At 44.5% G+C, this 15089-nt stretch overlaps 1 protein-coding gene across 1 annotated transcript in view; it reads right to left on the bottom strand.

Annotated features, from left to right (window-relative positions):
- Bmerb1 (bMERB domain containing 1) overlaps nt 1-15089 on the bottom strand; it is a 139863-nt gene that overhangs the window by 42279 nt on the left and 82495 nt on the right. Inside the window, exon 4 of the mRNA XM_052195219.1 lies at nt 6609-6732. Coding sequence (XP_052051179.1) covers nt 6609-6732 — 124 coding nt within the window. The remainder of the gene's footprint in view (nt 1-6608; nt 6733-15089) is intronic.

Below are 15089 nucleotides of genomic sequence, written 5' to 3'. Positions count from 1 at the left end.
GATTGCTCTGTGCTGACATGCCTTTCCATGCTCTATTCCTCAGTTATCTGCCATGACGTAGAAACGCCCTCATTGCCTACAGTTCCCTGGGCATTAACTCACTCAGTTGGGCAGGTTTCCTACACAATCGATATGAAGATGTACTTTCACATAAAGATGCTGTTTAGATGAATTGATGATTTCATAATTCCTGATAATAATTTTATAAAACTCCTGGGTTGATTCAAATAATTTTAAACCTTCTGTAGAATAAAAAAAAAAGAAAAGAAAAGAAAAAGAAAAAGCTGATTAGAGTTCTAAAAACCTTCATATGTTACAACCTAAAAGCCCTGAGAATATAAATAGGCTTGGAATGTATTTACAATCAAGGGAAACATTCCTTCTAGGTTAGGAATGAGGCCACTAATCTTGCTAACTAAGATCATAAACTATGATTGGGCAATTTATTATGGGTGCAAGAACAGAAAATAAATGATTCACTAGTTTATCTATATAAGACTCCAAAGACAGATGATTTGTCTCCTGACAAAAAATCTTGCTTAAAAAACAATGCTTTAAACTTATAAGGAACTTGTGGAGCTAGAAAATAGATAAAGAATGTTTATTCAGATACACGTCTTAAGGGAAAGACGTGTAAACCATTCTAACTCCTTAAGCCTTATTCACCTATGACATGAACTATTGCTTTGAACTAACTATGAACTTATGAAATGTAAAATGTTTAGAAAACAATGTCATCAGTTGTCCTGCTGTAACTCTCTCTTGTGTAACATTTTATCTGCAAGATAATTTTTTTCTAACATAGAGAATTTTAGGTATAAAAGCTGAGAGCAAAAATAAAGTGTAAAAGCCAGCTCTTTGGGGCCCTGCTCCATTCACCAACTGCTTGTATATAGATGTATATGTTTATATGTATGTATGTGTGTGTATGTATGTAGGTATGTGTATATATGTAGGTATGTGTGTATATATATGAATGTATGTATGCATGTACACATGTGAAATTGATGAAACTTGTGGGTTAGAGTGCCTTTCTGCTTGTGTGTGTGTGTGTGTGTGTGTGTGCATGACTTTTTCTTTCTTGCCAAATCACAAAGAGTTAATGAGTTCCAAGACTCTTGCTGACTTGCCATGCCCCCTAAGTTAATGAGCTAAGAGCTTCTCACCACCAGCCAAAGTCGTTAAATTCCTCCTTTTCTAACACCCTGCTGCTATCAGCAGGAATTAATTGCCAGAAGCAATCAGCTCTGGCCCCTTAAGAGTTAAAAGAGCTCTGAGTTGCCAGTCACAGAGAGTGCTGGCCCCATTGAGTCAAGCTTTTCTCCTCAGAGAAAAGTTTGCTAAAGAATTTCTCTAATTGCCACTGGCTGCCACAGGCACTTACTTAGAAGCACTGTACCCTGTCTTCTCACAGCTCCCACTTTCCCTCACAGCTAAGTCCTACCACTAATCATTTATGTTAATATTTTATTTTATACCCATACTATGAATATTGATGCCTGCATCATTATAGACTTTGATTTTTATATATTATCTTTTTAACACAAGTCTTTTACCTACCATGCTTTTTGTTTTTGAGTTTAAATGGGCAGGTGCCTGTGGAGGCCAGGGGGAGCCTCAGTGTCCTGCTCAGATGCCACCCACCTTATTTTATGAAACAGGCTCTGTCATTGCCCTAGATCTCATTGATTAAGCTAGGATGGCTGGCTGGTAAACGTCAGGGGTCCTCTTGTCTGAACCTCCCATGGCTAGAATTATAGACATGCATTGCCACCACCACCACCACCACCACCACCACCACCACCACCACCACCATTCACCTCTTTTTAATGTAAGTTCTGGGGATTGTCGTAGTCTTAGGTTCTAATGTTTCTGCACCAAGTGTGTTATCAGGAGAACAGAGGGCTCCTCAGTACATTGTTTGCTTGTAAGATGTACTGTGTGCATGCCTGATGTTGATGCTGATGCTGATACATGGCTGTATATTATTTCCACGTATAACTAGGCCACAAAACAATTTGTGCTTTCTACCTCCGATAAAATTTGAATTGCTTCTGGGTTTGCTTTGAGTGTTCCATTGCAAACAAGGCTCTTATGAGCATTGTGGAATCGTTGCATATAAGGATTTTTGTGCTCTCCTGTATTTTTTTCTACCCTTATTTCTTAATGTGATATAGCAATATGTGTTTCAAAGCAGCAACAACAAAATCAAAGTATTGAGTTTGAGATGAAGCTCAGTGGTAGAACATTCACCTAGCATGTTCAAAATCCTAGTTCAAAGACCGGAGAGTTGTTTTGTGGGTTTGTAAGTGGGAAGAGGGTCTTATTAAATAGACCTGGCTGGTCTCCAACTCACCATCCTTTAGCCTCTGCCTCCCAAATGCTGTGATAACAGATGTGTACCAACACACCGAGCTCCTAGACAACTTTGCGTGTGAGATTTTTGACCCTCCCACCTTGTGCTGCATTCCACCTCATGTCATGGCTCCAAGCCTGAGCTCTCCTCATTCGACCTAAACCTACCCCACAATTCGTAAAACATTCAGAAATTCCTCAGGGAAGTTAGGCATGAGGGCAACAATATTCTCCTGGGTCCTATCACTTACGAAGTTTGAGCAGGAGGACAATGTGTTTCTTCATCTTTTGTCCAATGAGATGCTTTCTAGATCCGACTGTAATTGATGAAGGGTATCTCTCCATGTGGGGCAAGTGGAGTGTGCCACCAGACAGAAGAACTGGTAAGGTTGAGTGAGTTCAGACTTTGTGGATCTCAGAATTAGGGCAGTAGGAGTGGAGCCACTCTTTGCCCACCTCTACCTGCTCTGGAACATGTAACCACGATGCCCTCAGAGTTCTCAAGAGGCAGGGTGCAGCCCAGCATCTTCACAGCTAGCTCAAGGAACGGTGATCTATTCTGAAACACACTATTTAAAATTGGAGTGCAGCAGGGCAGAGCGCGGTGAGACACGTCACATAAACACTCTGTGCTGTGTGGGGCTCTTAGCTTAAAGCTCTTCCTAACAGGCTAAAGGAAAGAGAAAGACACAGGTTGTTAATTAAGAGAATGATATAGTTTGGGCACAGTGGTAAAGCAGACGTGTTCAATTTTAAGACAGCATCTCATGTAGCCTTCAGGCTTCTGTAGATAAGGATAACCTTGAACTTCTGATCCATCCGTGAATGCTAGGATTACTAGCCTGTAGTGTGGGGAATGAACCCAGGACTTGCTTTCCAACCAGGCAAGTACTCGCTCTACCACTTATGCTATACACTCAGCTCTACAGATTTATTAGAGCTACATCCAGAGCCAGCCCATCATCAGAGACTCTTAGGACAACCTCTTAACCTAAGCTTCTCCCAGGGGAGATTTCAGAGAGGAATCTGAAGGAGAAGAAGCCACCATGGTACCTCACCCTCCCTCCGAACATAGTGCCAGGGATTAAAGGAAAGAGCCGCCCACTTTCATATGTGCCATGCTAATTAGCCCCTTGCTACAGCACTGCTAGGGAGACACAATTGTCCCCTTTGCACAAATGGAGAAACTGAGACTCTATCAGGGCAAATATTTGTTCTAGGCCACAGAGTTGGTAATAGAAACTAGACCTAAAACCATTGATTTGTCCCTATCCTCACTCCATAGAAAGCCCAGGTCATATCACTATCAGCTGTTTATCAGAAACTATGCAAGTCTGGGCATAGTGACTTGACCTCTCTATGCCCCAGTTTCTCATCTATAAAATGAGTATAAGACATCATCTGCCTCCAGAGCGGTGAGGATCAATATGTCAATACACAGAATCTTCCCAAGCATAGATGCTGACAGCAGTGTATGCATCTGCTGTCCGTCTTAGATCTTGGTCAGGTTCCTAGGACTTGCACTTTCCCTCAAACATTATGCTTTTTAATGACATGGTTCTAGGGTTCAAACACAGGTGTGGGAGTATTAAAATCCCAGGACCTGAAGTATATCCTGAGATATACCCTTCACACAATTATCATCATTGCCTGATACAGTTCTGACGCAGGCTGGTTAAATGCTGCAGACGCCTGGAGCAAGCTGAGAGGCAGGCCACAGATCCCTTTTATGAAAATCCAACCAGCAGGTGGAGCATAGAGATAACCAGCCCACCCCACTGGGAGGCTGAAGATATTTAATTTTTCTGGAACCCAGATAAACAGTAGGAACAAGAGAGGGAATGAGACAAAGAGAAGCTAAGCCAGGCAGCCAAGGGCTGCAGGAGTTAGTACAAACTAATGATGTGATCCCTGGCTGGGGGAAAGATGATGAGCCTGAGGTTGTAGCAGCAGGACCGGGAGGGAGAACAATGTGTCCAGAAGGAGAACAGCCCAGCATTAGCCTCCAGCTGCCTACTGGCAGCTGCTGTGGGAGGTGGAGGGGAATGGGAGGGTTGTGAGACCCAGTGGCTCTGTGACTTCTTCTAGCAAAGTTCATAAAGATAAACAAACCTCAGCAAAGACATATCGGAATGCCATTTTGTAGATTCATAGCCAGAGGGCAAGCTAAAGGGAAGACGCACTAGGTATTCAGATGGGGAAACACATAGCACTGAGGGCTCCTCTATGACTAGGCTATGTACCTAACCATGGCTTTGTAACCTGACTGTGGCATATAACTCGATCTCATGGGCCTGGGTGTCTTGATATATCTTTTTGTTAGGAAGCACTTAGTGTGAGTCATGACCTAGGAGAAGACTCAAAAATTATCAGTATTGTGGGCATCGTAGTTACTTTTCCTGTTGAGATACAATAGCAAACAAAGAGCAGTACAAGAGTGGAAGGACCCATTTGGGCTTCCACTGTGGGTGCATCCTATCATATCTGAAGAAGCATGGCATCAGACATCTGAGACAGTGGTCACATTACATAGACCAACAGGAAGCAGAACTGAGCACTGTTACCCAAGTGACTTTCTCCTGTCTCCTTTTTCATCCTGTCTGTGTTCCCTGCCCAATGAGCGGTGCTCCTCACATTGAGCAATGGTCACCCCCACCTCAGTTAAACCCCTGTAGAAACTTCCTCATACACACCCAGAGCTGTGTCCCCTGAGTGATTCTAAATCCATTCCAGTTGGCAATCAAAATGAACCATTTCAGAGGTCCCCAGAAATCCTTGCAGAAACAAGGCTCCAGAGCAAGCTACTGGTGGGCTGGAGCCCACTAACTTGGGGCTTGGGATTTGCAAGTCCCAAACCATAATTCTGTATGAATTGTGAATGAAAGATCCACAATCTCCCACAGGCTCATGTATTAAAGGATTGGTCCCAAGCATGGTGCTGTTAGAAGGCGGTGGAGCCTAGTAAGAGGAAGTTAGGTCTTGGAGGGAATTCTTTCATAAAGTATGTTAGGACCCTGTATCTTCTGCCTCCCTTTCTAAGGTATCCTGCTTCATCCCAGGCTCATAGCAATGAGGTCAACCAATCACAGACCTGAAACAATGAGCCCAGAGAACCCTTTGTTTATGAATTCACTATCCTAGTTGTTTGTTATCAGAGCAGAAAGCTGCCTAGCACAGTTTCTGTCTAAAGAAAGGACACCCAACTTGATTTGTGTCTGCTCCCTACCCTTAACTTAAGACAGGACCACTCCAAGGCCAAGGAGAAGGGCTTTATTGCAGAGGCGTCTAGAAGGGTCCAGGCTGAACCAGGCCGTGGCTTAGGGAGGCTGGGAAGAGGAAGGAAGAGAAGAGAGAGCAGAGAGGAGAGAGGGCAAGAAAGGGAACTTTAGCTATACCACTCCTGGGCATATACCCAAAAGATTCCCCAGCATGTAATAAGGATACATGTTCCACTATGTTCATAGCAGCCCTATTTATAATTGCCAGAAGTTGGAAAGAACCCAGGTATCCCTCAACAGAAGAGTAGATGCAAAAAATGTGGTATATATACACAATGGAGTACTATTCAGTCATTAGAAACAATGAATTTATGCAATTCTTAGGCAAATGGATGGAGCTGGAGAACATCATACTAAGTGAGGTAACCCTGACTCAAAAGATGAATCATGGTATGCACTCACTAATAAGTGGATATTAGCCTAGAAAACTGGAATACCCAAAACATAATCCACACATCAAATGAGGTACACGAAGAACGGAGGAGCGGCCTCTTGTTCTGGAAGACTCAGTGAAGCAGTATAGAGCAAAATCAGAACAGGGAAGTGGGAAGGGTTGGGTGGGAAAACAGGGGGAGGGAAGGGGACTGATGGGACTTTCGGGAAGTGGGGGTCCAGAAAAGGGGAAATCATTTGAAATGTAAATAAATATATCAATAAATTTTTAAAAAATTGAAAAAAAAAGGGAACTTTAAACAAGCAGTTCTAAATATTCACCTTGGGAACCTAACAAGCAGTTACAGAATATTCACCTTGATATTGCCATTTCCCTGGAATGCTGGTTCCCAGCTTTATAACCAGCTTTATATTTCCCCTGGCTCAAAATGAGAACCCCCCTTTACGCACATGCACATGCGCATGCATGCATGTGCGCGCGGTGCACGCGCCATGCTCTCAAGGCTGCCTCAGGGTGCTCAGTCACCCGCGTGCTCTCCAGCTGCCTCTGTCCTCCATGTCCTAGCTTCCCCACTCACTCACATGAACCTGAGTTCTGACTCTCGACGGACCAGGACTTCACGGAGACGCTGGATTTTCGCCATCTCCAGCTCAATCTCCTCCGGCATCATGCTTGTCTCAGCCATGGAGATGATGTCCAGCTGGCCTGTGTGGACAATACACTTGTGTCAGGACTCTAAGGCCACCAGGGCTTTCAAATAATCCCACCAGAAATAGGAGGGATATTTCTTCATCCCAGCCGGCAGCCATGACACGCTGCGGGGGCAGACATAAGTGGGCAGACAGCATGTGTGAGATGGAACCATCCAGAACCAGGAAACCCATGGCGCACAATCATGGTTCCTGGGTATCCTGCTATAGTAGCAGAAAATGAACTAAGAGCTGTGGGGCCTCCGGAGAGGGACTTCCTCAGGTGCCCCCAGCCCCTGCCTGGCCCCAGAACTTTGGTTTTGCTTCTTTGACTATGGTAACACTGTATACCCACTCCATAAAGACTAAGGATAACTCGAAGAAAACTCCATGTTTTAATTATATTAAGATACCACTAAGTCACGGAAGTAGTAGTAATACGAAGTAACATAGCTTTTTTGTGGGAAATTCAGAGAACACTAGTAGGAAATAAAGACACAGGAAAAAATTCAGGGCTAATGAGTGAGGAGGGTAAAGCTCATGCTGCCAAGACTGATGATCTGAATTCAAGCCTCAGAACACACAAGATGGAAAGAAAGACACACACACACACACACACACACATACACACACACACACACACACACACATACACACACACACACACATTGTCCTCTTACCTCTACACATACAGTGTAGCACATATTGGCCCTCCCCACACACAATAAACAAGTGAATACTATTATCCATAACCACAATGCCCATAGAGAGGCACTAGTCACACTCAATAGGCAGCCCTCCAGGCTTTTTCTTTTTCATTCCCTTTTAACCAAAAACTATCACATTTGGAAAAAGAAAGAGACATAGACACAAAATTTGGGTTTGTTTTTGACATTAGGATTCATGTAGCCCAGGTTGCCCTTGAATCTTCTATGTAGCCAAGGATGACCTTGAACTCCCATCCTTCTGTTCTGCCTTCCAAGTGCTGGTTAACAGGCCTGCGCCTGCACATTCATCACTCCCTAGAGGAGTCTATGCTACATCACTACGGTGAGAGAGGCTGAGAATCCCTAACCCAAACCCAAAGATATGAAATCCCAAGTCCAAACTTCCTGAGCACCAGCTTGGCACTGAAGGGGGCAATTCTGTGCCTGGCCTCTGTATAAAATTACCTACACGCAGACAGAAGTGTAAAATTCCCCTGCAGCTATAGTGATGTGTGTACCTTGGTGTGTGTAGCTTGCTTGGGCAAGGCCACTCTGGAGACCCGATTCCATAATCCTGTGGCCATCAGTCACCTGTGCTATGCCCTACCACACCCTAGGGTTCTGGCTGGACTCCACCTCTGCAGTCATCCGGCTACAGCCAGGCTTCCCCCCCTCGCTTACCTGGCTGTTGCCAGGCAACCCAGCTTACTATAAGTGGAGACTTCCTGCCCCTCCTCACTCTCTTATCCCTTTCTCTCTCATCCTGAGCCCATATTCCTCTCTCTCTCTCTCTCTCTCTCTCTCTCTCTCTCTCTCTCTCTCTCTCTCTCTCTCTCTTTCCATAGTCACAGGTTGTGAGGTACCTGATGTGAATGCTGGGAGCTGAACTCTGGTCCTCTGCAAGAGCAGTACCTGATCTTAACCTCTGAGCCAACCTTCCAGCCTTAAACATATTTAGAAGGGCTAATAGATATCTACCAAAGTGTTCGTAGTTAAACAATGTTAATATATACATGTATAAACATTAAACGTTTCCACGCACCCCTGCTCCAGAGTTTGGGCTTGTCCTTCCTTGCTCTTCTCCCTTGGTACCTATCACATGCAGGTCCCAGTCCTCAGCTGCCCCTCTGCAGTGCTGAGGGCAGAGCCCAGGCCACTTCTGTTTGTGGCCATATTACAAATTGATTCCCAATGTAAAGAATTCTAAGTGATCTCATATATGGCTTTGCAATGACAGTCCCCAAAGGCAACCCTCTACACACATTGAAGCAGTTCCACCTGGGTACATTTCTAGAAGAAATAGGGGTGGATAAAAGATGACATATTCTGAGGCCTTTAAGGGTGGTTCAGGCAACTTGCCTTAAGAGGTATGTGATGATTTCTTCCATACAAATTCCTGAGGCTGGGGAAGAGTAAAGATGTATACTGAGGATATGAAGGAAACCTTCTGACATTATGGGCTGAACAAAGGTCTCCTCAGGGCCATGTGGTTGTGTTTCAGACACCCCTGCCACCCACCACCCCATCATCATAGTCTAGGTACCATTCCTCCAGGCACAATGCAGGATCTTCCTGGACTGAGACAGTAATGTTCTACTGGAGAGAGGAGAAAGGATAGGTGGAAAAAACTAAGATCAGGCAGGGAGGGGCTGGCAGAAGACTGGGAAGGGGTGGTTACCATGCAAACAGGAGGCCTTGAGTTTGGAACCCAAGCACCCACATGGGTGTGTCAAGTGTTGAGACCCAGGTGTCCCTGCTCTAAATCACTCCATGTTGTATAAAATAGTGGTCTTTTGATTCATGCCTTGCCCTAGGATCCTCCATTTTACAAGCATCTTTTGTCTCTGTTTTGAGGGAAAAGGATGACTGCCCCTGGGTGGAACCAGAAAGGAAAGCATCTGCTAGGCCCCACCCGCCCAGCACAGCTGATAATGACATATCCCTGTAGTCCTATAAGACTGAATTGAGACTATAAAAGCACATGGGTTTATTACAATCCTATCAGGAAACTTGGCTCAAGAACTTATCACACACATCAGACCAAGGAAAGGGATGACTCCATTGCACTGATCACATAAAGTAGCAAGTGCCTGAGCACTGCAATGGCCAGGTGCCACCGAAACCTGTCATCTGATACATGGCATGTGGGTTAAGGGCAAGAGCCCTGTGCCTGAAGCTTTGGCTCAGCCCTCTCCCCTGCACTGATGCAACCTCTCCAACTGACTGCCAGTCCACCTATTTGCCATCTCAGCCTGGGCCTGACCTATTGTTTCCCATTCCATACCTCACAGCTGAACTCTGCAGCTGCTCTCTTATCTGACTCCCGCAGCTCTAGAGCAGGCACCTCCAGTTCATTGTCTTAGTGATACAGACTCTTTCTCAACCCATTTCTGAAACCACTTGAACTCTGCTGCAGCTGTTTGACTAGCAATCATTCTGTAACCCATGTGCATTTAGATACATAGATACATTTACTGTGATCTGAGAATTAACACTCATAATTAAGACTGGAATAGAACTTGCATTCACCTCAACCAGGCTACCAAGGCAGGTGAATTATACGACAAATTGCTGTCAATGAAACATATAAACTTTGTGAATTTATTGCTATTTAACAAAACTGACATTGTGGAAAGGCACAAACATGTTCATCAATGTTTCTGGCATAGTGTGTCATAACAACAGGCGTCTGAAACATTAGCATGGGTGTGAGCGGTGTGAGCGGTGTGAGTGGCGAGTGAGAACACCCTGGGGCTTGCTGGCCAGGTATCAGTAAGCTCCAGACTCAGTGGCAGACCCTGTTTCAAAAAAAATAAAATAAAATAAATAAGAGGAGAGAATTATAGGAAGATACCCAATGTCAACTTCCGGCTCCCATGTGTATGCACACACTTGCACATGCAACACACCCCCAGTCCATCCCCCACAATTAAGGCATTAAGATGGCCTTAGCATTACTGTGTGCAACTTTTCTGGCTTTGGGTACCCAGCTTTGGAAGGGTGTCATGGGGTGAATGAACTCTGATGGAATAGTCTAGGCTCCATGTCTACTCCTCACTCTCTGTAGGACTTTAGGCTGTCTGTCAATCACGCTGGCTCAGCTCTGTGACCAGATCCCCCACACTATCAGTCATGAGGAATGGATTGCTCAGGTGTGTGCTGCACCATATATGGCCCTTTGAGGACCATTGCTGAACCTGCCACCTCCCGGCCTCACTCCATGCTAGCAGGATCAGAATGCTACTCTCTCAGAACTCAGCAGCACCCAGACCCTGAAGCAGCAGAGGTGTGGGGAGCTGTGGGGATGGAAATGGAATCTATCAAGAGCCAGGAAGGGGAGTTAGTAAACTTGCTCTAAATCATCAGCTACATGATGTCTAATGTTCTTTCCCTGCCAAATACTTTCTTCCTCTGCAAAATAGAAATGCAGCTGTGCCCTGTGCTGCCGGTTCTCCTCTAACACACCTAGTTCCTGGGCTTAGGTAAGACAAATGCTAGGCTGAGCTTGTGGCTCAGTTAGCAGTAGAGTGCTTGCTTAGCCCCAGAACTGCATACGCTGGGTGTCATTGTAAGCTACTAGACCCAGAACTGAGCAGGTGAGAACAGGAGGGTGAGAAACTCAAAAGCATCTGTACCTACACAGTGAGATGAAAGCGATTTACCCAGCATCACATGGACTACAGCATCAGAACATTGTAAAGATGGAATCTAAACAGGCAGCTCACAAGGTCCTTCCTCCTCCATTCACTCCAAACCACACGTAAAGGTATCTTTTATTCTCTTGTTGTCTTGGAGGCTAACTGCCTCTGGCTGCAGCCCTAGGCCTAGTCCTGGAAGCTTCTAGCCTCTGTGCAATCTTATCTAGGCCTAAAATGTTTTAAGCCTCTGAGACTTACTGCTGAATAAGCTCAACCTTTCTTGTTCTTTCTGAACTGTGGCTGGCTGGCTCAACTCAGCCGCTCTGGCTCTGGCTCCCCTCCCAGCTGATATTACTCAATATGGCGTCTCTCTGCAGCATGTCCTGAATTGGTCCACTTGACCTCATACTATCTTTGGCAATATGTTCTTTTTCTTTCTTTCTTTCTTTCTTTCTTTCTTTCTTTCTTTCTTTCTTTCTTTCTTTCTTTCTTTCTTTCTTCCTTTCTTTCTTTCTTTTTTTTTTTTTTTGGTTTGGTTTTTTGGATTTGGTTTTGGTTTTTTGAGACAGGGTTTCTCTGTGTAGCCCTGGCTGTCCTGGAACTCACTCTGTAGACCAGGCTGGCCTCGAACTCAGAAATCCGCCTGCCTCTGCCTCCCAAGTGCTGGGATTACAGGCGTGCGCCACCATGCCCGGCTGGCAATATGTTCTAATATTCTGGCTCCTTCTTATTTTTTGGCCTTCTCTGTCTTCACTTGTGTCTAGCTTGTTCTCTCTTCAACCTGTCTCTGTAAAACCCCCAGTAAAACTGCCTTTTCTCTCTCTGCACTGCTCTCTTAAGTAGCTTCCCTTTCTCTCTCTTCTCATGAGAGTTGGGCATATCCTATTCTGTCAAAACTTTCTCTGATTCATCACTTTGTTTGATAATCACTTTCAAACACGGCTGCATCCTTCTACAAACTAACTTTACCTTCCTTGTTTGGGATTAAAGGCGTGTTCTAAGGACTGAGTCACACCACAATTTGAAACAGATTTTTTTCAGTAAATAACACAATCTTGGGGTTAACAGTGTGCTCAGATATCTTGCAACATCACAAGTGGCATATTACCCACGCTGGACAACTCCCTGGTGCAGGTCACATACATCTGTGCCTGTGAGCAAGCCCTCGGAACCACAGCACAGTAGATGCTTCCTTATGTTTCCCAGCATCATTTGGTTAGTCAACCTACTCTTTAGGGTCAAATGCTGAAAGCTGCAAGATTCCAGGGCAGTTCTTAAACTTTAAACCAAGAACATTATGGTGATTCCCACCAGAGACTTGTCTTCTTGTCAGTTTACTGACAAGCCTGATGAATCTGAGCTCAGATTTATCAGGCTTGGAAGCAAGACAATAATCAGATGGTAGATAATAGATAGATAGATAGATAGATAGATAGATAGATAGATAGATAGATAGATGATAGATAGGTAGATGATAGATAGGTAGATGATAGATGATAGATAATAGATAGATGATATATAGATAATAGATAGATAGATAGATAGATGATAGATAGGTAGATGATAGGTAGGTGATAGATGATAGATAATAGATAGATGATAGATAGATAGATAGATAGATAGATAGATAGATAGACATAATAGATATGTTCTACTCCAAAACCCAGGACCCATAGGTGAAAAGAGAGAACTGACTCCAGCATGTTGCCTTCTGATGAAGAGATGTATATGCCATGGCATATGTGCCCCACCCCATACACTCACAATATATAAGCACAGATAATTTTTTATTCCAAGCATTTATTCCACGCATTTATTCCATGCGTTAGCTACTTTTCCATGCATTGGTTACTTTCTTGTCAATGTTACAAAATATCTGACAGAAACAACTTTCAGGGAGAAGGATTTGGGGCTCAGGGTTTAAAAAGGGATGCTGTCAGGCAGGAGAGTGACTCAGTGGTTAAGAGTACTGACTGCTCTTCTAGAGGACCTGAGTTCAATTCCCAGCAACCACATGGTGGCTCACAACCATCTGTAATTGGGTCTGGTGCCCTCTTCTGGTGTGTCTGAAGAGAGCAATGGTGGTATACTCATATTTATAAAATAAATAAATTATTTATTTAAAAAAAGAAGGGATGCTGTCCATCTTGGAAAAGGCATGGTGGTGGGAGAATGAGAAAGATGGTCATCCTGTTCTCTAGTCAGACAGCAGAGAGGGGTGTCTCAGTACTCAATTATACAGTTTGAGAGTCCAACCCATGGAAATGCGCTGCCAGTGTTCAGAGCAGCTCTTCCTTCCTCCGTTAAACCTCTTTAACAACTCACTCACAGGCACACCCACAAGTGTCTTTTAGATGATTCCAAATCCAGGCAGTCTGGCACTTCAGATGAACTGTCATACTCAATAATGATATTAACAACTAAACCGATGGAGCATTTTATACCACACACAGGGAGGGGTCTGTGACCTTATTTGAAAATCAAATAGCCCTGGGATGTCAGAACTGTTATTCAGTTTCAAAGATGAGAAGTTGAGGCTCTGAAAGGGATGGGATAAGACTGAGACTGAAACTGAGATCTATGTTCTGGGGCTGTAATTCAGAGTAGATTCCTTATCTAGCAAGCACAGGGCCATTGATGTGATCCCCAGTGCCACAAAATAAATAGATAGGTGACAGACAGACAGATAGATAGAGATGTCCTACTCCAAAACCCTTGAAAAGCACCATCAATATTATAGATAAAAGAAAACAGAGCACAGATTGAGTCTCCAATACCCCAAATGACCTGAAAAGATGCTCCCAGAAGATTAGAAGACCTTTTGTAGCATTTTGAATCCTGGGCTTTTGAATTAGGGATACTTCTGGACATAAAGTCTATGTCAATGGTCTGAAATCTGAAAAGCTTCCAAATGTGAAGCAAAATCCATCCCAGGCATTTCAGATAGACAGCTCATCTGTGTGTGACTGCATTGCCCTCAGAACATGCAAACAGGCTAGTGGGAATGGCGATTATGAGGGTGAAGATTACTGTCGAGGTAACAGCTACTACATCTAACCAGGAGACAAGCCTCTGGGTGGAACTATCTAGAGGCTAACAGAGGCAAGGCGACCACCATGAATATGACTGTCACTACAGGCTGGGGTCCTGGACTGAATTAAAAGGAGACTGAGCACTAGCACTCCTCTCTTTGATTCCTGGTGGCAGATGCAATGTGACCAAATGTCTCCCATTCCTGCCATCATGCCCTCCCCACCATGACTGTCCCCTCAAGATGAGAGCCCAAATAAGATCTGCCTTTCTTTAGTTTCAAGACATCAGCTGTCTGGGAAGATTGTTAAAAGGGCGCCCTGAGGATTAGGATTAAACCAGGGCTAAAGGCCATGTCTGGTCACTTAAAAGAAGGTAGATGCAGGAAGTGAATAGGTGAGACCCACAGCTGCTTGTTCAGTCTGAGCGTTTTGATGGACTAACATCCTAGTAACCAAATCTTAGTATTTCTCCAAAAGCAGACATCCATCAGCTGCCAACAACTGGACACTCGAGGAGAGAAAGTCATGAGAAGGGACCAGGGAAGTTTAGAGGATGGCTAGGGAAGGTGGGTGCATTTCACAATTGACTTTATTTACTGTTCGAAGAGCATTGCTGTCACAGTGCATCCAGGAGCTGAGTCACTTCTGGGGGAAGAATCAGCTAAATCCATCTTTTTCTCCCTAAATGCCACCCCAGGGGTACACGTGTCTCATGAGCAGCAGCAGCAGCAAACAAGAGCTGAGTGCCAGGCATGGCTGGAATGGGACAACAGGCTCAGCCATTTGTTTTGAGAACCTTGCTACCCAGGAACAGAAGAAATGAGATAGCAGTGGGTAGGAGAAATTAACAATGGAGAAACTGCTGCTCGGGGGACAAATCAACTGACTGATTTGAGTTTTTCAGACAGGTTCTCACTAAAAGGTCCAGGTTAGCGTTTGAGTCCTCCAGCCTCAGCCTCCCCTGGGCTGGGATGTCAGACAGGAGTCCCTTAGTGT

The sequence above is a fragment of the Apodemus sylvaticus genome, chromosome 10, assembly GCF_947179515.1.
Source record: "Apodemus sylvaticus chromosome 10, mApoSyl1.1, whole genome shotgun sequence".
Classification (NCBI taxonomy): Eukaryota; Metazoa; Chordata; class Mammalia; order Rodentia; family Muridae; genus Apodemus; species Apodemus sylvaticus.
The sequence above is the reverse complement of the archived record's forward strand: the minus strand, read 5'-3'. Positions and strand labels throughout refer to the sequence as shown.